General features: G+C 42.0%; 2 protein-coding genes across 2 annotated transcripts in view; one reads left to right on the top strand and one right to left on the bottom strand.

The window, feature by feature from the left end:
• Positions 1-18,695, bottom strand: part of LOC126532011 (uncharacterized) — a 59,471-nt gene extending 40,776 nt beyond the window's left edge. The window contains exons 1-6 of the mRNA XM_072288338.1: positions 17,685-18,695; positions 13,866-13,945; positions 12,324-12,394; positions 9,939-10,196; positions 7,463-7,602; positions 1,860-1,977 (exon numbers count right to left, since the gene is read on the bottom strand). Of these exons, the coding sequence (XP_072144439.1) occupies positions 1,860-1,977; positions 7,463-7,602; positions 9,939-10,196; positions 12,324-12,394; positions 13,866-13,945; positions 17,685-17,723 (706 nt within the window). The 5' untranslated portion in view covers positions 17,724-18,695. The remainder of the gene's footprint in view (positions 1-1,859; positions 1,978-7,462; positions 7,603-9,938; positions 10,197-12,323; positions 12,395-13,865; positions 13,946-17,684) is intronic.
• Positions 18,696-19,341: 646 nt separating this feature from the next.
• Positions 19,342-24,307, top strand: part of emei (transmembrane protein 161-like emei) — a 35,900-nt gene continuing 30,934 nt past the window's right edge. Inside the window, exons 1-3 of the mRNA XM_050178166.3 lie at positions 19,342-19,695; positions 19,904-20,004; positions 21,787-21,885. Coding sequence (XP_050034123.1) covers positions 19,693-19,695; positions 19,904-20,004; positions 21,787-21,885 — 203 coding nt within the window. The 5' untranslated portion in view covers positions 19,342-19,692. The remainder of the gene's footprint in view (positions 19,696-19,903; positions 20,005-21,786; positions 21,886-24,307) is intronic.

The raw sequence follows: 24,307 nt of genomic DNA, 5'->3' as shown, positions 1-24,307 counted from the left end.
TAGCGTCACCATACCTCTGGCAAATATAAATTGGTCTGTTTGTGCTTGCACAGATGATGTACTTGCTGGCTTTAACTGCTGGCAACCACAAAGCTGTAGGCCTAAATTTTCTCACGAGAACCCAAGAACCGGGCTTGGCAAATTACGAGTGGATGCTCCTTGCCTTGTTGCATTTTCTGTGCAAGTTGCTCTGCAACGACGTGCAAGCGGCCATGTTGTGTAGTGTTTTGTTGTATTTTGCGGGCATCTGCAGTAAGCAGAATAACACTAATACTTAATAGATAGAAGAACAAACTGTTTCTTCGGATGTTCTGCAAACTGCTCTGCAACTTTTTAATTGGAATCTTTTCCTAGCTTCCTTGGTTCAGAAGTTCGTTAATTTATCATGACTAATTATCCAATTAAGCAAAATAAAAGTGACACTACATACAAAAGTGAGCAACATGCATTTGGCCGCGTTATCTTAGAGTGCACCGGCATATTTTTAAACTCTGGCTAAATATAGCTGAAAGTGCCAGATTTCATTAGTATTGTCACTAGTATTGGCCAATTATAAGTGTACAAGGTTATTCTTATGGAATTGTGAGGAAGTTATTAAAAAAACAGCACATTATAACGTTAACCAGAAACGTACTTGGAAACAAGTTAGAAACAGCAAGAGAAGAGAACATAGCACAATTCTGTATACACATTACTAAGAAACTAACAAACAAGACAGTTGTTGATTTACACATAGGTCCCAATTCAAGTATAAGCTTCTCTTGGTCACAAATGCAAGTGTCATCCAAAACATGGCTGCACAGCTAAATAGCTTGCTGCAAGGCAACTGGAATCAGGAGTGCAGCTGAAAGAACTGCGACGCTCCAATAAGATTACATGAACAGGGTGAGGTGCGAGAAGGTTGGGAAAGGAGGAAGAGTGGTTGCATGTTTGCCAGAAGATACATAAAGAAAGAAGGGCTATCGTTCCATGCAACTATAAGAGACAACTTGTTCAGAAAAGACCCTCCGTCACAGCTGAAAGAGGAAATTGCAAAATGCTTTGGCAGAACCAGTTTACGATAAAGGAGTACCGACAAAAATTTTGGGTCTTTTTATATGATAAATACCTACGATATAGTAATCATTGCACAAAACCTTGTTTGCTTCAGTAGATGACCTAGTGACCAGTGCAAGTCGAGATTTCAGAAAGCAGCGAGAGGTGCACAACTTCAACGGCTGTCACATTATCGCACAAAACTGATGCGCACACTGGTGCGCGAGATTTGTTGTTACTAGTTGCGTGCACATTTCCTCTAATGTGGTCGGGGCTAAGAGGGCAAAGTGTCCAGACAAGCTGTGCTCTTCCTGCAAATTATCAGCAAAGAAAGAAGAGGTAAGACTAACATAGTTTTTTCTACGCTTTTAAATAGAAAACGCACAAGTATGACAAAGGCAGCATTCGGCCATCAGTGACAGCTGAGGAAGACTGGCAGCGCAACTATAGTGGCATAACACCACAGAGGCTGTAGTCACGGTACAACACGAGCAAGCGCAGAAACAGCATGGTCTGCTCATAGCATGGTAAGCAAAACTGCAATGAAAGCTCTTGACATAACATTGTTTATGCCTAAAGTGTTTACAACACAGACACATTGATGGCAATGTTGCAGGGTGCTGCACACTGCGGTTGACTTCCCACGCACACTTTAAAATTGAATTTAAATACCTTTCAAGCTACACTTGCTATGGACGTTTTGTAGATATATGTGTGTGTTCCCCGAAATTGATCTTTCAAGTTATTTCAATTTCATGCTTAAAGGAGTACTGATACAAAATTTCGATCAGTTTTCATGCTGCTAGCACAGTTTGACACAATACCTTTGCGCTTGATGATGTCCTTGAGCCTGGATCCCTCACAGCGCAGCTCGACGTTGGCCTGCTCCTCATCGTTTATGTGCTCACGCAGCATTCGCATCTCCTTTACCTGGTGGGCAGGCTGCAGAGGAAGACAGCACACAAGTCGCAGGTTCGTTTTATTCGCAAGTTTTGCGTCCCAAAGCAGCACTGAGGGTATGAGATGCCTTAGTGGGGGACTCCAGAATAATTTTTATCCCCTGGGGTTCTCTAACATGTACGAGCGCTTTTGCATTTTGCTGCCATCAAAATGCAGACACCGCGACAGAGTGGTGTATGTGATGTATACTCCGTTGCGCAAGCCGTTTGAAAACATTGTGGAAGCTGCAGGACTCCTTAGCCAATAGGAAGGCGGAATTCTCCTCTGGATGTGTTAATCTATGCAACATTGTCTGCTCAGTGGCTGCCGAATTCGCAGTATACGACTTGCATGTGCGAATATCCTAACATATTGCGTATTGCTGTAACGTATCATGCACCAAGAAAAAAACTAATGCTGCCATCAATCACACAGTTGTATTCGGAACATTATTGCGCTGCACAAGAGTATTGCCTCTTACCTTCAGCAGTGCTGCAGACAACTTGCGAGATGGAGTACAGGCATGCATTCCAGAGAAGAAGCGACAGATTGCAAGCTCTGTGTTGACCATTTCGCAGGTATCAGGTAATGCTCTGAAGGCTAGAGTGACTTGTCTGCTTGCATTCGCGACCCAGACGATAGTGAATCGCATATGAAATAAAGATATGCGATGCGTCATGCAGCTCAATACAAGAGTAAGTCCCATACCTCTATGTTGTAAAATGAGATTTACTTATTACATGAAGTCTTCACAGAGCTGAGCATAGTTAGCAACGAATTAGGGGAGCAACGCATTTCTGCGACCAGCGGTCATGGTGCATCACTTGTGCTAGCAACTAAAACATAATGGTGCATTGCACACTGGAAGCACAAATATATGAAGTGGTTATTCTGTAGAAGATCTTGCAGATCAAAAACAACTGCACTGTGGGACACATGAGGCAAGGCTTATGACCACATTACTTGGGTATCTACTGCATGCAGCCTGCCGAGTATGAAGTACACAAATCTCATGCCCTTGTTGAGCAGAACATGCAGCATCATCCCATATCCCATTATCGAGTTGAGAGGGAATAATTCATACATGAATCGGATTAGTGCAGAAGGATGGAAAGTACTATGCACAGCTTGCTTTAGTGGGAGAAGCCCTTCCTGCTTTCTCAGTGTCACTGACAAGACCCGGTGAGGTTTGCAAAGGAAAGCTTCACCGGGTCGCCGGTTCCCCTTATTAAAAGTAAGAGGAACCGAGGGCCTCAGTCACTTGCCAGAAACAACTGCATGAAGCCAAAAGAAAATGTTGGTATCACGTGGCTGATCAAATAAACTACACAAGCAAAGCAATATTTTCATGAACAATGGTTTTAAAGTATGGCTTGAAAATTGGGAAGCTGAGGAAAAAAATACTGCTGCAAAGACTTAAAGGGCCCCTTACCAGGTCTGGCCATTTTTAGTCGACAAGGACAGAGCATACAATGAGGGATAACGATTATGTCTGCAAAGTATTACATTGTTACCCTCCGCAGAAAGATCTGAAATTTCAAACCGAATGCTGTTTTCCGTTCTCCTCGCGGCCACCGCACTCCAAGCAGGAGGACGACGTACACGTGCTAATGCGCCTACGTACAAGTGTTTGCGCTGCGACATTGCTTGTAGCAACACGTGACCTTGAGAATTATTCAAGGCAACATCTCTTATTTCTGTAGTCTGTAGCTTGAATAGATGAACTAAGGTTTAGCGAAATAATAACACACAGACTGAATGTCTGCATGTTTCTGTTTTACTTTGCACTGCAGTAAGAGAGATGTACTTCTGTTTCGTATGCTTGTTCCTATGTCATGCAGTCGCACGCACAAATGCCAAAACTCATGTTTTACAGTGTTCCAGCATGGGATCATGCTCTGTGATCCGCTTATTTCTGCCTCAGTATTCGTGTTGCACTGACTTATACCGCTAGTTAAGTGTCCTGGTGCACAGCATGCAAGATCGTGCATTGCACGAAACGAGACAATCAGAACAGCTTGCGTGCGACGCCATCAGCGGAAGTGTGCCGCAAAAGAGCGTGGAGAAAAAAATGAAGGCGGGCCTCGTGACGTATGAGTTACGCTATCCTCGAGGTGTGGTATGGGAGAACGCAGGGAAGGAATTTCGCTTGCGGAGGCTAGACGGGCCGAGTGTAGAGTCTCGCTTGGCAGTGGAGCTCGCCTCCTGAAATCATCGGTTCGCGGCACTGAAATATTTATATCTCGGCTATTAACGAGCGGTTTTGAAACATTTTTGCGGCAGAATGCTCTCTAGAGAGCACTTAACTTCCACCGTATAACCAAAATTTGCTACGAGGCCTGGTGAGGGGCCCTTTGAAGATAAGGAAATGCAAAAAGGGCTTATTTCACAAAGCAACCCTTCAAAAAAAAAAAAAAAAAAAAAAAAAAAAAAAGGGAAAAGGCAAACATTGTGCTTAGCATAGTTTGTGGTTTACCATCCAAAACAGACTGGCTGCAAGAGGGACCTAATAGAGGGCTCCAAATTGATGTTTACATGATGGGTTTCTTTAGCATGCCCTAAGGCTTAATTACAGAAGCATTCGTACAACGTGTTTCTGTTGGATAAGGGCTGCTGCAGCCAGCAATTAAGCTTGCGATATCATGCTCGGCAGGAGAATGTCAGCGTCCGAGCCACAGTGGCAGGTACTATTGAAATTTGTGTTCGCAATCTTTCCTCAGCCAAAAACCTACTGGCAAAAAATTTGGAATTTCGCATTACAGTTGAACCTTCTTAAGCGGTGATGCTAATCGAAATAATTTTTTTTAATTTGTACTAGAGATTTCAAAATACTGCCATTCGTAAAGTCTTTATGTAGGTTGCAACGATGTCAATTTTTGTGTAGCTGCTGTAGTTTGTTTATTTATGTCCTACACAACTGCAAAATATACTGATCTTTGGAGGCAGTTCCTTGTGTAAAAACTTTTCACGAAAAGCATCATGCTATAGCCAATTTAGCGCCGATGTCTATACTAACAGCATGTACAATTACTGGAACTATGCAAAAGAAGAAAGGGACACTAACACATTTTTTCACGATCACATGAAACATAACCTTGTACTTTTGCAAATAATGCTGAGAGACATATCAAGATGTGTAGAATACCGATAAGTACTTAAAATTGCAGAGTACGTATACCAAATTTCATTAGTATAGGAAGTGCAATAATCTTTTTTTTTTGCATAGTTCCGGGAATTACACATGCAGTTTGGATAGGGACTTTGTAGTCTACAAAGAGCTAAATAAGCTACAGCACGATCGTTTTCACGAAACTAATACACAAGGAAGCGTCTCCAAAGATTATTATATTTTGAATTTGTGTAGCACAAAAAATATAGCAGCTACACAAGAGCTAATGACTACGAATGAATGACTATAATGACAAACTATGAATGGCAGTATTTTCAAATCTAGTAAAAGTAAAATTTTATTTCCGAGTAGGCAATTCTTACAGAAGTACATCTTCATTACATCCTATATATTACATTATATCCGAGACAGTGACATAGATCAGTTACACTAGCAGCGGTGAGAATTATATTTGCTTTATTATATCCATGTTCGCCATTATCGAGAGTCGACTGTACATAGTACAAGAAAGGAAAGTCTGATGAATGCTTACAGTATGCAGCGTGGCCTGGAAGAAAAAGAATTTCCCATTTATGCCCTTAGAGATCATTACTAATCAATGAAATTGAACTAGTATGGTGCTTATTGTTCCAAAGTTACCCACCGAGTTGTAAGGAACGCTGCTGTGGAGGGCACCAGATTAATAATGGCCAGTTGGGGTTCTTTAGCGTGCACCTAAATCTAAGCAGTCAAGCGTTTTTGCATTTAGCCTTTGTTGAAATGCAGCTTCTGAGGGTGGGCTTTGAGCCAGCGACCCCGTGTCCAGCAGCCGAACACGGCTACCGTGCCACCATGGCAGGCCCTAACAAGCCAGCTTGGTTAAGGGTAGCTTTTCCCAGGGCAACCGCAATGTGGCTGTGGTCACATCAATGAAAGTTTATGAGGAAAACCAGTTTGCGTGTGGTGCAATTTGCTGCATGATACTGCCATTGGTAAAAGTATTCAATTGCAATGCTTTTATATCTGTGTCGCGAAAATGCGACGACAAGAACCATTTCAAATTTCACTTCATTTCCACAGCATGACAGATGACTGGTTTGTCTTGCGTAATCACACCTGTGCTTATAAATTCTTTGCAATTTGACGAGATCCTGCGAAACACCACCACCAGCAAGTGGACTTGCTATTGCAAGATGAAATTCACCAGGCTCCCTGCAACAGATTCCTTTAACGTGACCACTGCAAACAACGCTAATTATGAGCCCTTAACTCCTGGATATATACAGTCAACTTGTTATTTCGACTTTGATGGGATCAACGAAACTGATTGAATGTGGTTTTCGGCTCAAGTTCCCTGGGAAAATAGTTGCACATTGTAATCTGGTAAACACCATGATCGGACATTGCGAGCTATAGCTATTGCTTGAACAATCTTCCTACGGCTGGCCAAGAATGACTATTTTCAACAAAAGATGGCATTTATTCAATGCACTCACTGTCCTTTAAGCTTCGCCGAGATGGACGCTGCCACAGAAGCAGTTATTGGAGTCACCATATGGTGCGTGCATACAGACCAGTCAAGTTCAAATTATCCAGCAAATGCCAATTTCAGGATTGAAATTGGATTTGGGCCCATAGACATGCATTGGTGCTGGCCGAGACTTTCGAGCAGGATTGAATTAATGCATGTCTGCTGTATTCAGGCAACTCCATGAGATTTTTATATTTATTTAACTGTATTGTTAAAACACCCTTCTACAATGCCAGAAAGCCACTTCTGTCAATAGACTTGAGCAAGAAAAGGCAAAACAGCTTTAAAGTTTCCTCACTAGCTTGCCATGAAGTTATGGCTTATGACAGTATCTGCTTGGGCCTACTTAGTTTTTTAAAGATGGACCTAATTATACTACGAACACATAAACACATAGCCAATAATCGAAATTAGCAATTCAGGAACTTTTATTACTGCCCAGCAATAGCCAAAATACACTGAAATCAATGTCACAGTGACCTACTGTTGTGGAGGTTTCAAGATCAAATTTGAAAAATTGAAACCTAGCCTGTTTTCCTTCTTTTAGCACCCAATGTCTTACCAAATAAGGTCTTTCAAATTGTACTTTTTTTGCACTCTGAGCTGATTTGGTGTTTTACCTTTAAAGCAGCAGGGGCAATAAAGAAAATTTGTCAACAGGCTGAATTAATGGAACATGAAGGTGGTTAACTGCAAGAGTCCACTACTCAGAGAGAACAGCTCACAAAATTGCATTTACTTACATTGCTGTCAGACTGAAAGTGAGCCAAGGCAAGCCGTGTATAAATAACACACATTAGCAGTTAACAATTGAACAGAGCAATGAAGAATGCAGCGCTGGAGCTCACCAAACGAGCACGCTGTTGCGGCGAAATGCTGTTACGTTTAGTCGGGGTCTGCGCCCCCGTCGGAGAGGCAGTGAAGCTCTCGCTCTTCCTGCGCTTGACCCTGGTGACGCAGAGAAAGCTTTCCTCCTCCAGGTTGGACACTGTACAGGGTTGAGAAAGCAGCATGTAATGTCCAGAATTGCACAGTTTAAACCTGCAATGGCAGGTTGGAATGAGATGGCAGCAAAAGGGACATACAAAAAGGTGACCTCTAGACAATGTGTATTCAAAGATTAGCAGAATGCAGCAACACCTCATTAATACAACATTGGTGGAGGGCATCGATCAGGCATGTACTAAGTGATGTAGTAATTAACGAACGATGGCAGATAAGGGGCTATAGACTTACTGGCAAAAAGAAAAATTTTTGTTGTCACTCAAACACACACAGACAAGTTTTATTTGTGAGCAGGCAGCAAAAAAATCAGATTTTCACTTGCCACCATGGTGACCTTGCAGCAAAGATGGCATCTTCAAACTTTGCAAAACCGTTAGCAGCCAGTTTCTGTAAGCCCCCACTTTTCTGCAAGCGCTCTCATGACTCAATGCACTAGCTGCGTTGGATATGAAAGGGCCATCATCCACGTCGTCATGGATGATGACGTAGAAGTGGTAGAAGCTATGAAAGCGGCAAAAACGTCATGGCTACCATGTCTTGACGTCGGTATCAGTGACAACTGCAGTCCATGAAAGGTCCATGCACCAACATTTCACTATTCATGGTCTGCACGCGCAATAGTTTGCCGATTCCACACTTGTACATGCTGAAAATGAAGTAAATATTACGCACTAACCGTTTGGCCTGTGTTAAGCGACTACGGCGCAAGTGGTCAACCAATAGATTAGGTTCAATGGCGACCCAAGGCCGGGAATTCATCGCAACTAGATTTATACTGGAATTACTCATTAAGCAGGTATGTATTAACAAGGTTTTACTTTACATATTGTCACGCGCACATCTTACACTGCGATTTGAGCATTTTTTGCCCCTCTGGGCACAAGTTCATTCAATAAACAGGCATCCTTAACTTGCACTTTTCACCGGCTTCATAGTTCTTGACAATGACAGCAAGGCTTTTGAGTGGAAATAAGCAGAAAGGCTACGATTTCATTTTCTGGCAGCTGACTGAACTGAAGCAAGATTTCCGATTACAGAAGACTGTTTAGAAACAGTAGCGTTCATATTGTGAGCGACTGCTCGCTGTGATAGACTTGGTTACTGTGAACGATGCCCTACATCCAACAACCTGGGCTATGAGCATTATGAAAATTACTTATGCTGCACATGTTGAACTCAACATCCATTTGAGCATGAGCTGCCACCACCAAAATGTGCCCTTCATTATTTTGGCATCATTAACAGTATTTGCAACAGCATGGCATATTTCCCTTGGCATGGATAGACAACATTTTTTGCTTCATTTTGTCGCTAGATAAAATGTTTTCAAGCTTTCGTAAAATAGTTATATCCACATAGAACAGTCAGGTTCTGATTAAAAAAAATGCTAGAGCTCTGCCCAAAAGTGCGAATGTGAAATCTGAATATGAACAATAGTACTGCAGTAATAACTTGTTCCCAGTGGCAAACATGATTCATTATACAGAGGTCCTAACATGTTTGATTACACTCAGTTTTATTGTGGCTAATAATAAAGTGCACTGAAAACGAAGGCCAAGAAAGGAATAGATAAAGACGTGCACATATTTTACACATGCCCTAGTTTGTTGAAGATGGGCCTACCATATTATGCACAGTAACATTCATAACCCATGCAACTTTTTTTTCCTTTGCATGCACTTAGTATATACTGTTTGCTGTACGACAAACCTAAGTATGTGCCAAATATATACGTGTGCTTGCCAACATGTGAACCTGAAAAATTCATAAGAATCCCTTACGCAATACTGCAAGGGGAAGTGGGGAATAGCATGCATCGCGAATAGCAATGCCTGCCCTAAGCACACTCCTTTAATGGGATACATCACACACATGCACTTTAAAAGGCAATTCACCTTTAAACACAGATTTAAGTAGCAGCAGCACACTTTTAGATCACCGCAACCTTTTCAGTGAATTTGCCGTTGCCAATTGACTTTGCCTGCTCTAGAACTTATCCGAATCAACTTGCTTTAGGCCAATACCTTTTTGGTGTCCTTTCACAATCAGAAGACTTGCGAAGCTGGGCAAGATGAAAAACTGCCCGGCAAAACTTTTTCACAAACAGAATTTTCGTTAAGCATGACAAAACATTAATAAAATTGAACTTGTAAACATTATGGACAATTCAGGAGAGTTGGCAGGCATGTGTACATATTTGTTCAACTCCCCCTACAAGTTTTACATATACTGAGGACGACAAGCATCAGTCGAATCTAACCTCGGACCATTCATATTTTATTTACATTTCAGGTAGCGAAAAGATTTGCTCCCACCAACCTTTCAAGTATGCTGCGAGGTTTTCAAGCACATCGTCACCGGCACTCACAATCTCTATCAAGTCTCTAATGCAGCATTGCGTTGCCTCGCCAAGTTTGAGAAGTGGGGCCACCTTACTGGTTGGGCTACAACTCGTGGCCCGAAGTGCCAGAGCAGACAGAGCCAGAACAGAAGTGGTGGCCAATTGAATGTCATCATATCTTCGCTTTTTTGCACTTCCCGATGACAGGAAGTGGGCTGGTAGGCACCCATGGTGCTCTGAAGAGAGACAAAAAAAAAAGTGAAATTTGAGTGGTACATCGAACCAAGTTTGCTTGGAAGTTTTTGAAAAGTCCCATCTCGCAGTGTAAAGCACTTAAAGGGACAATACTAGAGAAACAAGTTCAGCAGTATTAGTAAATTATGCTTCCAAGAAACTTTACCATGAAAGGAGGCTTCGCAAGCCAGAAAAGATGCAAAACCGAAGCTGATGGCAACACCACTTTTATGTTCGCTTATCACCTCACCATGATGTCATGAAATTATGGCATCTGCTCAGGCTTTGTTGTTATCAGTGAAGATGGAGTATATTGAATTCTAAAGGTGCCAAAGACTGAACTCGGCAAACTCTTCCGGACGTTCCAGTGCCAAGGTTATGGCATGAAATTCACGACATGGAATGGACTTGTTCTTTCTACTCAACCATTACACCGAAAATAATGAAAAGGAGGGTTCTAAAACAGCAGTACCAGGTTAACTGAAAAAAAATTTCAGGAATGTGCACCAGTATTTGAGCCACAGATGTTCGAAGTGGCAGAATAACTGTTCAGCCCTTTTACCTGCATGCTCTCCTGAAGGCTGAAGTGCGACACAGCTGGGTCACAACATGCAGTGCACAATGTCTCGTATTCTTTGTTCTGGTTCCAGTTGCAAACGCACACAAACTTTCCCAACAGGCCAATTTCCCCAAGAGTTTCACTGCTGCAGCCAGGTGTCCTTGTCCTAGTAGTTCTTAGTGGGCTAAAGGGAAACTATTGTAAGAAGCAGACACTGTATCCTATGTAACTTTAGCCAAACTTTAAAAATATAGCAATGCCACATAGCTGTACAGAACCAAGGTAATGTTTGCCATCACTTGGAGATACTCAGATTTCTTGCATTCAACCTAATTACATAATCTCAGCTATTCAACTTCTTGAATATTATAAATAGATGAAAAGTGGCAATGAGAAAATTGTAGAGCAAAATGAAAAACTCCCGATACAGCTTTCTGTTGCTTAATATGTGCTACATGGAAGCGTTTTTCTGAACGTGAAAGATGCCCGCGAATACACACAACATGGCTGCGTGACTGGTCGCTCAAGGCACCTTGCATGTATTCAAGGGCTTCACGGGTTCTGAAAAACACTTATGTAGCACGTATTGAGCAACAGAAAACCGTATTGGGAGTTTTTCATGTTGCTCTACAATTTTATCACGGACACCTTTCATCTAATTCATCTAAGGAACGCGAAAAATTACCCAAGTATCTCCAAGCAACGGCAAACAACATTACCTTGGTTCTGTCCAGGTACGTGGCATCTGCATATTTTGCAAGTTTGGCTAATGCTATGTGGGATACCCTGTATACTGTGTTTGTACCATTGTATCCTTAACCCTCGATATCAGAAGGCAGGGAGGAGAGAATAAAGATTAAGCCATAGAGTACGGTTGCGTAGATGCTTTTCCAAACTTGCCCTTAAATTTCTCCACAGCGACATTCTCCTGAATGTTGCCGTTTAAACCAAAGTACATGGTGAAAACAGCTAAGGCTACTGGCATGGCACTGGCTGGGTTGTTGAGCATGCACTTTGAACACAGTGAAATCGATCTACTCTGTTATTCAGGCAATCTAGAGTGAAGCTTTGTTGACCTTCCTGGTACCTCGGCAAAAGTGGCCTAGATTACATTTCAAAAGCGTAATCTATCTACTCATTTTTAACGACCAACTGCAACAAAATTTCAATTTTGTGCAGATATAAATTAGTACATAATAAGGAAGCAATCTTTGCATAAACAGCCTCAGGAGGCAACGCATGCGTCTGGCAATTATCAGATGACAAATCGCAGCACAATGTTTTAGTTGCGAGTCCCCCAGAGAGCAGTAAATGCAGGATTTATTTCTGTTTCATTATCAAAAACATCTATTTTTTTTAAAGCTTTTTTGAGACTCATGCACTCAACTTCAAAGGTAAATTTTTTCAGAGACTGTAAATACGCTATCCGAAACTAAACTTTTCACAGCGTACAGCATTGCACTTAGCCTTTAACTTCTGAATCATTTTTCAAAGTTAACGGAACAAGCAAGACATATCTACTTATGTGAATGAATGTGTTTGCTTCGTTTATAGCAGAGTGTAAACTTACCACAGAGCTGTTGCTCTATATGTGCAAATGTATTCACAGGATCGACGTTTTCGATGCTGCAAGCCGGGTTACTAGAAGAAATAAAGAAGTGCGAAATTGGATACCGACCAATGAAATGAATTCTTCAATGCATGCATGCAACCACAATAGTTTAGCATATACAAGTACTCTAGCAACAGATTTTGCCGGAGGTACGTATAGCAAACTAGTTCTAAATTGTTGATTTCATGATGGTTACCACCACCCCATTTCAGCCCATACATTGGAGAGACTACTGTGAAGTCTGAGGTACACAGGTACATCTGTAGTTGTTATAGATTAAGTATGGATAAACATGCTTAGTGACTGAAATGTTGAAGCAGCTGGTTCTGGAAGCACTATGTGTACAACAGTAAACAGCATGGCTGAAGTTTTTGTTAACTGTTCTAATAGGGGACAGTACTGGCCAGGCGTACAAAAGAATGCAAAGAGTGAAAAAGAATGTAAGAAGCATACAAAAGAGTTTGGTTGTGCAAGGCTGTTTGGAGACATTTCTAAAACTGCTCGTTATCGATTTATAAAACGATACACATTTACTACCGCCACCCCACTAAGAATGTCGTCTATTAGCCATACGAACAACATATTTACATTACACAAATGCACTGTGGGAGTAGAGTTAAGAACACAATATAACAAATATTATCAAGGAATCTCATTCTTGAAATTGTGCTTAAAGGCATCATCGAATAATTCAAGTTCTGCAATTAGAATTTGTAGAACTCGCATGTTTTCATGTAATGAGTGTACTCCTTCCATGCTTGGGTGGTGCAGTTGACAGAGAAGTCTGCTTTGAAAAATCCACACATGTATCTTAAAAGACAGATTTTCTGTAATTTTTGGAGCCACAAGCATTGTGCAACAAACTTTGTCAGTTTGGAAATTTTGTAACGAGAGATTTCCTGCGTAACAGACAGGCACAAAGACAAATTACTGGTGGGGCATAGATAGAGGACTCCATGCTCAACCGAGAATTATTTTCTCTTTGGGTGCACGCAAAGTAAAAGATGTGCTTTGTGAAGGAGGGATAGCACTAGGAATCTTTACAGGAACTGGGTATTCCTCCTGGTGGAAATGGTAACATTGCTGTTACATTGTAGCTTTTACTAAATATAGCTAAGTGTCCATCTTGTAGTCTAATAGCCTTTGTGGTGCGCATCTGTTGATAACTAAAGAAGCCTTTTATGCTGGAGGAATTAGTCATACAAGCAGTCATTCATTCTGCAAGCAGAATTTTAGCTGCACAACTTAAAACATGCAATCTCCAAGACTGAGAAGTAAAGAAATTGCTGTAGTATGTTCCCAAATAAACTTCCTGGACATGACATCCCAGAGGATAGCTTTAAAGGGGAATCTTAAAAAATTTCATAATATTTACGATTGCCCTCACACGTAGCTTTTGGCGCATGATTTCCTTTCATTTATGTTTGCCATTTTCAACCACTGATGCCTTAACTGAGGCTATGCCATAGGCTCAACACGAAATGCAAGAGCAAGACTCACATGGTTGACAGAAGCTTGAGCAGTTGCAAGCCATCCTGTAGGTCCGAGATGGCTCTAACCTTGATGTCATAGCAGGACAGCTACATAGGAAGATAATAATGGGACGTTACCAGTGCTTCTGTATAGTTGTATCAAAACAAAGCTGTTTTAAGCGATCCCTATGAAAAAGAAGGGAAAAAACAAAACAAAGGAAACAGACTTGTGGTAATCAGCTGAATGCGTTAAGAGATATACGGAAACTGAAACAAAAAAGAAAATAGCTACTGCAGAGCTCCCTGCAATGGCTTGAAGTGTGGGACTGGCAAAGACCGCTTGTTCTTGGTGCCTAATATGACCATTAAGGATGAACTTCCTGTGAAGCTGCACGGAATTGTAGACACCGATGTTGCATGCCAACTATGTTATGTCTAAAATAGCTGTGCTAAGTGAAACAATTTTTAACTGATAAAAATTTGTTTAAAATTTTGGATAAGATTACATACAGGGAGTGACACTAATACTAAAACATTTATTTTCTTCTAGTGGCTGCTAACAGCCTTTCGGTTTTGGCAACAGCTCGCTACGTCATATCCCACTTTTTGCACCATGGGAGCACAATGCAAAAAAGAAAAAGATTTGTGAAGTGAGTAATAATATAGCAGACAAGGTGAGAAGCGATGACAAAGCTGACCATAGACAATACGACTACAAAATCACAAGAATACATGCAAATTCATGTGAAGTCAAAGAAAAAAAGGAAACTGTCGAGAAACATAGAATCTTATGTTTCCTGCAGTCGTGACACTGGGCACAGTAAAGGAACATCAGGATGAAATGTACACAGACACTTTGTAGCTTTACGAGATGGTATGCGAAAGCGCAAGGACATGAGCATCATGACACAGTTGACGTCGCCTCACACAACTTGCGTGTAGAAATATGCCCCGATCACGCCGTCTTTCACATTGAGTCAGAAGACCCCAGTCTACCAATATCAGTTCGCAACTATAAAATTGTTGTCATAGGCAGTGCACACTAAACTACGCTGCACTTTTTCAACTAAGTTACTGCAAGAAAGTAACACACAGATCCAAACTACTGATGCAAAACTCCAGCCATGAAGAAACCAACCCATAGAGGAGAATGAATATATTGGTACATATGAAACTTTTTTTGTTAACCATGCAACTACACAAAAGGATCAAAGAGCCATGCCAACTATATTCAACGCATGTGGATAAAAGTGCAGCTTGCTGCATTTGAACTCTGAGGGCCTGTACATGCAATAAATGGGGCATCTCTCCTGCCAAAATCCAATAACTGAACTTCACTATCTCAAGCTTCCTAGTGAAAGCATTACCGATTTTTTCTTTTCTTTTTGGGTTCAACTTAAGCCCATTGGGTAAGCACCATTTATCAGTAGCACCGATTGGCACGTAACAACTGGCAGTCATGTCAACTTGCCACTCTGCAATACAGTTTGAGGTCATCGGTGAACAGTAATAGTTCAGAATGCTTGATACGCAACAGCAAACAATTTACAAACAAAAACCACAGTGACCCAAGGTTAGAACCATGGGCACTCCAGGAGACATGAAAGGATGAGAAAGGCAACCCAGACGCTTCACCCACTTCTGGCAAACTTACAGGAAGATAGCAAACCACCATAAAATAATGTGGACATAAATAACCGATACAACAACAGCATCAGTTGAGAAATGGAATCAAATGCTTTTGCCATGTCAAAATATACTGTCAACTTGACCCCAGTCTAATACTATTGGTGTGCTATAGCCAAGAAAAACATGTTTGTCTTAGTGATCTTCCATTCTAAACCATGTTGCACAGGAAGAACTTTTGTTTAAAGTAGAAATTTAGACAATCGTAAATAACCATTTCCAAAATGTTTGAGTAACGACAAAGGGAAGTAGGATAAAAATTATTGAGGTCCCAAATTTAATGTTTGATAAAACAAACGCAAATTTCCACTGGGATGCAAGAACGCCAGTTTCTAAGGGTAGATGGAGCAAAAATGTTAAGACTGGAGTGAAAATGTCAGTACAGCCCTTGATTATCTGCAATGAGCTTCGGCTTCAGCTTGCATATTTGACTTGAGTACTACTGTTATGGGTAAACATGCCAAGCAATCTGTATTCTCCACAAGATTGATGGTGGCAGACACACGAGTATCTTGATTTCACCAATGTCACATTTACCTTTTCCCTTTATTCTGGCATAGTGCCAGGAATGGCTGGGATCCTTAGTGAAGTCTGTCTCAAGTCGAGCTTGATGTAGAGCATCATGAGCAAGCAAATTTTTCATGCCTGTGCAAACAGCAAACCTGCCATACCAGTACACACAATCTAGTCATTTGTGCAGCTTATGATAGCACCGTTTCTCTTGCAGACATTTTATGTCCCCAGAAAACCATGCTGGAAATCTGGGCATCCTACGATGAAGTAATGAAACAAGTTTTGTCATAATGTCTTCTACAGCTGAAGTAAGCAACTGAGCACAATCTGAATGCCTGTTCCACTGAAAAGGGAACCCCAGTTATAGCCAATCAAATAGCTGTACAACCCTAGATAATCACCCTGTGCATATGTGGGTTTCGAGGAAGTTTCCAACACGAGGCAATGGCAATGACAAAAGGAAAGACAGGAAATGGCGGGCAATATTCAAATACTTGTACCAGTGTGTCACACATTTCACTGACATACATAATTGTGGCATTTGTTATTATATCTATGATATTACCAGCAAAGTTTCGATTTCATGAAACTGTTGAAGCCCATTAAAACTGACGAAACCATTAAGTTAGTTAAATGTGGTTTAGTGGGGCAAAAGCAGCTAAGGTCAAGCCTTAGGTTTTCAAGCCAGCTTGAGGTCAACACAAGTGCAGTTAACTTAAACAATGGCATCTCAACTTTTCTCATTAGAAATATACGGAAACCTCCACATTCACAACATCATGGCAATTAAAGGAAGACACAGCAAGAACTGTAGTAAGGGATTGAAAAAGTAAATATGTGGTATAATAGTAAATACGTACGGAGTCTCATAGTACATATGTCAGTGTTGTTACATTACCTTAAGCGTTTCAAAAACTAGAAATCGGGAAAACGAAGCAACGCAAGCAAGTGAACAACAACCGTGTAACTGTGCAATGAAAATGTCCTTAAATCCAGGGACAGCATCACAAAGACAAGTCCGAAGTAGACGAAACTGCTTTTATTTAGGGTTGCGAATTTAGCGAAACCTATAAACGCATCACATTTGCCCGCGTGAAACATTCGTGCAACAGCAGTGCGCAGTACTGCGATAACTGCTTTGTGTCCCAGCCAGGAGGGGCCACAGTGGGAATTCCCATAGGAAAGTTTGCTTGTGGAGCCACCAGATGGTACACGATTTTAATCGTGTACCATCGTGTAACAGAAACGGAACAATAAGAAAGTGACTGCGCCACTGCCCCCGAGCTGAAGTGATTGAGCCGGTGTTCTCGCATACACGAACTCGAGTGCAGTCCCTCAACGCCTTCTCTGACCATAATGAGATACGCGACACATCGCGAATTCTTACACAGCCAGGTGGATTAAACACCTTACCAACCACCTTACAACTAGCTGTCCCTATGCAGCGTTCTTTCAGCATGTTGGCACGAATAACTACCAAAATACGCGCGATGGCTGTTACTGCAGCGAAACAGCTAGCCCACAGCGAAGCACGCTTCAAATTGGGACAGTTAATTTTTAACAGCGCAATATGTGGTTCTGACAGGCAGAGATCGGCCGCTACGCCCAGAAAACCGTACGAGGACAAAAGAATGCTTTCGAGACGTACCCACTGCAGGACTGCCGCTTCCTTGTCTCTGTTCAGCATCGTTCGGAATGTCAAAGGTTAAAAAACGCAGGAAACACCCCTTAAAATTAACCAGCCAGCTGGCTGCCGGTGTAGCTGGCTGACATAAAGCTGACGACGGTTATGAGAACATTTAAATGAACGCGGATCTCGCGAGGAGGAGAGCGCATGGCACACGCGCTGCACGCGCATTGCGAGTGGGCGAGGGAACTGCTGTCGCCGGCGATGGTAGCTCCTGCCGTGTCTAAGATGTTTCGTTTTCGGACTTTTGCAAGTTAAACAAAGATACTTGTGTTTCCCGTACAAAGATTAAAAACATGGCTCTATATTACAAGCTCGAAGATGTGAAGATTTCCCTTTACTTTGTTTTATTTAAGTAAAAGGTAAAAGCCGGAATAAACACACAGGTCAGAAATGAGGTAAAAATGTTCAGCGACCCTAATCTATGGCTTAGGCGTCTCTTGGTGGACCTCGCACCCTCGCACCTCGGCGTGGCGGGTCTCAAAGTCTACGATTCTATGCTTTTGGTGTGCGGCATAGTTCATACAAAAAAAAAGAAAGAAGAAGTAGGAAACTCTAATGTGTGGTAATGAGTGGTTTCTAATTCTCATTATTCCAGACACTTCAGTAACTCAACTTGTAAATAAACTTATGCTCTGTTATATCTATAATGAACCCTATGAATTACGTACTGTACTATTTTTTTTTTATTTTTTTCTCATTTATTTTGAATTTCCTCCGTGGTCGTCTCGAGGTGAACTGGAAGTGCTACGCAAGAAACAAGAGTGTCACTCGATGCTCGTGCCACTAAAAACCACATCTGTATTTATATAGCGAATGAAACTGGGTGCTCAGCATAATCAGCAACGGCTAGCTCTGTGCCCAATCTTTCGCAGTAGACAGAGCGCGCACATTTATCACATCTTGACCATGCCCAACATGTGACCGGCGGCATGAGCGAACAGTTCGCAGTGCGTCGCATAGTTCACTTCTCGTCAGCGCGGGTCCTTGGTATCGTGGGACTTGCAAGTAGCATTGTCCTGCAGGTGATGTGGCTTCAACTCCACTTCGTAGTTTCCCTTATCATTTCTAACAGCCCTGATCACGTCCGTTTGAAGCACTTTTTCGACGTCCTTGGCCGTCTTCAGTAGCTCCTCTATTTTACCAGAGTCAGTTTCGTGGAGGTATTTGACGTATTCTTCTTTCACTCTAACCTTCGCTGCCCGTATGGTCTGCGGGTCTCCTTCAAACACTTGCAATATCACACGGTGGAGGCTTTTATACGAGTTCAAAACAAGCGACCTCGTCGACCCGGCGCCACTCATGATGAAATGAAAATCGAGCACTGCGCACAAACTTATGCACGCGCCTGGACGTGATGGTCACGACAACGGACACGAAGGCAGCGTCGGTGCTTTAACTTCGTCTCATAATTACAACACAAACACTGCAGACAAATAAACGTGACGGTTTTTTCAGCACATCACACTCTTACTCTTGTGCGTTTTACGTGTGTCCTGCGTCGACTGCTAAATTTTTGGCTATTTACTTGACCATCTTCGACTAGTTCGTCCTTATTGTGGCTTGTTTGTGCTTTCACGTCGCTTTATAAAAAGCCGGTAAATTCACGACTGCCTGAAGCGTATGCTTAAATAAGTTTCTATTTTTGTATGAAAATAAGAACCCTTTTATTTGTAGCTTTATCTTGTCCCTTCTTAAAGCCGGTCTCGGTAACCTCTCCGAAGCGGTCTGCTGCTAAAAGGGGATGGAAGGAATTCTGCCGTGCGTGTGGGTTAGAGTGCGGTCCCAGTTTTCATTCATCTAATTTGCATTTGATCGAGTCCTGAAAAGTCCTCATTGCTACAGTGCAAACTTAGGTCGCGCAAATAAAGTGTAGTGACATTTAGCTCGCGTTATTTCTTCCAGTTGGGCATCGCCCGCCTAATCGAAAGATGGTCGTGTAAAGCCTGCTTCTCCTTGGAAAAGAAACATGGTAAGAGACGTAGTTACTACTTCCAAAGTGTGATCATATTCAAAGTCTCTTCCCTGGAAACACGTAATTCCGTCACTCTTGAGCAGTGCTTGAAAATGCGTACGCGGAGAGTCTCGAGAAGGTCGCACTACGTGTATTCGTTCTTGCCTTTAATTGTACCGGCTTGCAGTACATGACTAAAGGGAGAAAAACAAAAATCTGTTTTCAGGCTCTCTTCGGCGTCCAGATCGTGATCACCATGATAATGGCCAGCGTTATGCAAAAGCTGTCGCCACAGTATTCAATATCCCGGTGGATCATCTGCAAAAGGTGAGAAACGTTCGCTACTCACGGCTTTGCATCGTCGGTGCTTGCCTCAAGACATATATAAAACTTGGAAACTGCGTAGCGCTGAAAGGACATGCATGTATACGCAGAGCGGCGTACCATACACGGCACTGCATGCGTATCTGTCCTTGACCCTTTAGCGCCACTCGATTTCTTAGTGCAGACCAATTGTATTCCGAGCTATTGCCTTTCAACTTTCAACTAGTGCCTTGGTCAATACATGAGGCTTGTGACCTCTTCATCTGCGTTACTAGTGCTTCCAAGTCTGCCTTTCAAGTAAACTTCGCACGCTACTTTTGCCTGTATGCTGCAAATGTATGTAGTGACGTCTTCCATTTTATATGCATATATAGCATATGCTTCCGTGCCTGAATACACATCGGCTTCCACAAGCGAGTCAGTAGATTCTAAAGGGCTTGTGAAGACATTTCTAGAGTCTGTGATGCTCAGGAATTGTGGCTGCGCATAATACCAGGCAGCACATTGTTCGTCCAGCTCAAATATTTACATTGATTCACATTTTTCCCGCCCACTTTACCGTATTCTTTCTGAGGGGTCCAGAATTGTTATTTAAAAGCCTAAGCTTTCTGCGTACAACATTACAATGCATAGAGCAGTCATTAAATTGAATGAAACAATTGAAAGTGTCCTGCATAGTCTATCTTGATTTGTACACCAATATGCCACATTGCACCATAATTTAGTAGTTGTGTGATCTCTCTGTTCAATATCATAATCATTCCCTCCTTTGTTCTCCTCCGTTATGCTGTAAATTAAGGATGAAAGAAAGGGCTCCCCATGCACCACACCCGTGAACCATCGCTTCAGTCAGAGAATGATGTCCCTCACTTTTTTCTCGGCAAGTTTCTGTCCCTGTCTGCTTGGTTGCAGCTGTGGCTGGAGCCTCTGTGACAAGCAGAGTAGTTAATTTTAACCTGTGAACCACATCGGAATGTAGGCACCATGGCATTCCGCTGCTGAACAAAAGTTTGTGGAATTAGTGCCCAGCCATGGCAGCTGCATTTCAACGACTTTCGAAGTGAAGAAATGTGTGCGTACTGAGGTTTTAATACTTGAACCTCAGGTGGTGAGATATGTAATCTGGAGCCCTCCACTACGACGTGTCTCTCATAACCCAAGTGTAGCCTCATAATTTTAAATCCTTATCAGTTATCATTATAATTCTAGTCTTTGCCCATATAGCCGCTGGACAAAGGGTGTGGATATGCCACATAGAAAGCTTGACCCTCTGCAGCCTGAAAAGCTCCTCCGCTTGACATGGTTTCGACTCCAGAATGTCTAAGGCAGTGCCACCCCTCAGTACGTGTTGTCACTGCAATGAAATATGACTATTTGGGGATTCCTGATATAAACCTTCAGCTGCCAGGCACACTCAGTGCCTCTTCAAAGGCAATACTATGATTATTAGTGGGGGTTTTTTCAAGCAACTCCTTATTGAAGGGATTTCTGAGAAGCATTGCTAAAGTATATCATCTGCTTGCTTGAGAATCGCTGCTCATCTGTAATGAGTGGAATCAAAGCCTGTTTGTGAATGCAACAGCAGATTTTCCTGTAATTTGTGCAGGCAAGCTGGAACTGATAGGTGCACTGAAGATGCGCTGTATAGGTGTGTTTGCAAATTCTATTTCTTTTTTCTTGGCCACACGCTCAGGCTGCCAAGAAATTCAGCTCTTTCTGGTTCTGTGTTCTCTAGAAACTTGTGTGGGTGTCACAAATGCAGTGTTTCATGTCACTGTGGTGCAGGCTGATACGGTACCTCCACCCATCGGACGAAGAACTCAAGTCCCTCGCTGGAATTTCAGGAAAGTCTTTCAAGGGAAAGAACAAAAGGGAGAAGTGGAGGTATGCAGTCCCTTTTCTTTGCCTTTCTTTCTTTGTAAAACGATAAGAAAAATGCAATTTAAGTTGCCATATTTTCTAGCACACAGCATACGAGTTTGCAAAAATAACGTTGTCATCGACACGTGTGCAAACTAATGTTGTTACAAACTCAGAATACCTGAGTGTTTGATGTTTGACGACATTGGAGTGCATGCAGACAAGATGTGTAGCAAAAACACTGTATAAAACAAAAGGACATAATGAAGAGGCATGAGGGCACATGGTGCATCGTGTGTCTATCCTTAATTTTATTACAGAGCATAGCCATATCATCTATAGCACGTTCGGTTAGTTGTTTGTTAGTCTGAAACTATAGAAAGGCCTGGAAGTTTTGGCGAGGCCCATTCTCTTTGGTGCCGTTCGACGTCATTCAAAGTATGTTCTGGCAGGTTCAGGCCTCCCTCTACATGTCTAATAATGTGATGACGTTGAGAGATTCAGTGCCAACCAGGAATGCCCCTTTGTGGTTGTTCCTTCAGTTTTGCTATTTGTGGCAACATCCTCTTTCTGTGCCTCTAAGCTATTGGCAAACTACTAGCAGCAGTACAGCCAATCGGTCGGACGTTGTTATAGTGAAGTCATGGCCAGCACTAAAGTATCTTTTCTATATTCAATGTTTGTTATAAGTATATTTTCATAACATGTTGCTATCAGTGATAAAAATCTTGTTATTTACTTTGTTACATGCAAAAATTTGTTATATTCATGTTCCTTATATCGAGGTTTCAAGATTGCCAAGTCAAAGAGCCTTGATGGAACCTTAAGGCATGTACTGAATGCAGTGAAGGTTTGTTTTAGCATGTATGCTTACCCTGCATATAAACCACACACACCAGATTGCAGCCCTCAGAAAAGGACAAAATAAGACATATAGACATACATATAAGGCATACATATAGACTGTGCCAATCATAGCATCTACTAGTGTTTATACAAATGACTTTGTGCAATCATCATCATCAGCCTATTTTATTTCCACTGTAGGACGAAGGCCTCTCTCTGCGATCTCCGATTACCCCTATCCTGCACCAACCGATTCCAACTAGCGCCCGCGAATTTCCCAATTTCACCGCCCCACCTAGTCCTCTGCCGTCCTCGGCTGTGCTTTCCCTTTCTTGGTACCCATTCTGTAACCCTAATGGTCCAACGGTTATCTAGCCTGTGCATTACATGACCTGCCCAGCACCATTTCTTTCTCTTAATGTCAATTAGAATATCGGCTATACCTGTTTGCTCTTTAATCCAAACTGCTCTCTTTCTGTCTCTTATTGTTATGCCTAGCATTCTTCATTCCATCGCTCTTTGCGCAGTCCTTAACTTGTTCTCAAGCTTCTTTGTCAGCCTCCAAGTCTCTGCCCCATATGTCAGCACCAGTAAAATGCACTGATTGTACACCTTCCTTTTCAATGATAATGGTAAGCTTCCAGTCAGGAGCTGACAATGTCTGCCGTATGGGATCCAGCTCATTTTTATTCTTCTATGAATCTCCTTCTCATGATCAGGGTTCCCTGTGATTAATTGACCTAGGTAAACATACTCCTTCACAGACTCTAGAGGCTGACTGGTGATCGTGAATCTGCCTTGCCCGGCTATTCATCATAATCTTTTGTCTTCTGCATATTAATCTTCAACCCCTCTATTACACTCTCCCTGTTAAGGTCCTCAATCATTTGTTGTAACTCGTCTGCAGCGTTGCTGAATAGAACAATCTTATCAGCAAACCGAAGGTTGCCGAGATATTCACCGTCAATCCTTACACCTAAGCCTTCCCAGTTTAATAGCTTGAATACTTCTTCCAAGCACGCAGTGAATAGCATTGGAGAGATTGTGTCTCCTTGTCTGATGCCTTGCTTCATAGGTATCTTCCTGCTTTTCTTGTGTAGAATTAAGGTAGCTGTGGAATCTCTGTAGATATCTTCCAAGATACTTACGTAAGCGATCTGTACTCCATGATTGCGTAATGCCTCCTGGTATCTCTACTGAATGAAATGCCTTTTCGTAATCTGTGAAAGCCATATAGAGAGGCTGATTGTACTCTGCGGTTTTCTCGATTAACTTATTAACAACACAGATGTGATCCATTGTAGAATATTGGGAAGTATTGTAGTGTTGTGGACTAAAAACAGGCACAGGAACATTTCTTTCTTTCTTTTTTTATGAGATGCGGTATGGTGTCATGCCCTCACATTTTCATGAAGCTGCGTGGGTTTATTAAAGAAAAAAGGTTGTCTTGCATGTACCACTGCTGTTTTTGCCCATATTTCGCAGGAAGATTGCATTTTGTGCTCCAGATAATTCGCCATAAGAAATGGTGCTGTTATTTATCTCATTTATCAAGAAAAAAAAGCACCAGGTTGCCTTTGTTTAGGCTTTTTGTTGTAAG

Source organism: Dermacentor andersoni, chromosome 5, assembly GCF_023375885.2.
Source record: "Dermacentor andersoni chromosome 5, qqDerAnde1_hic_scaffold, whole genome shotgun sequence".
In the NCBI taxonomy this organism is placed as follows: domain Eukaryota; kingdom Metazoa; phylum Arthropoda; class Arachnida; order Ixodida; family Ixodidae; genus Dermacentor; species Dermacentor andersoni.
This window is presented reverse-complemented; position numbering and strand designations above follow the sequence as displayed.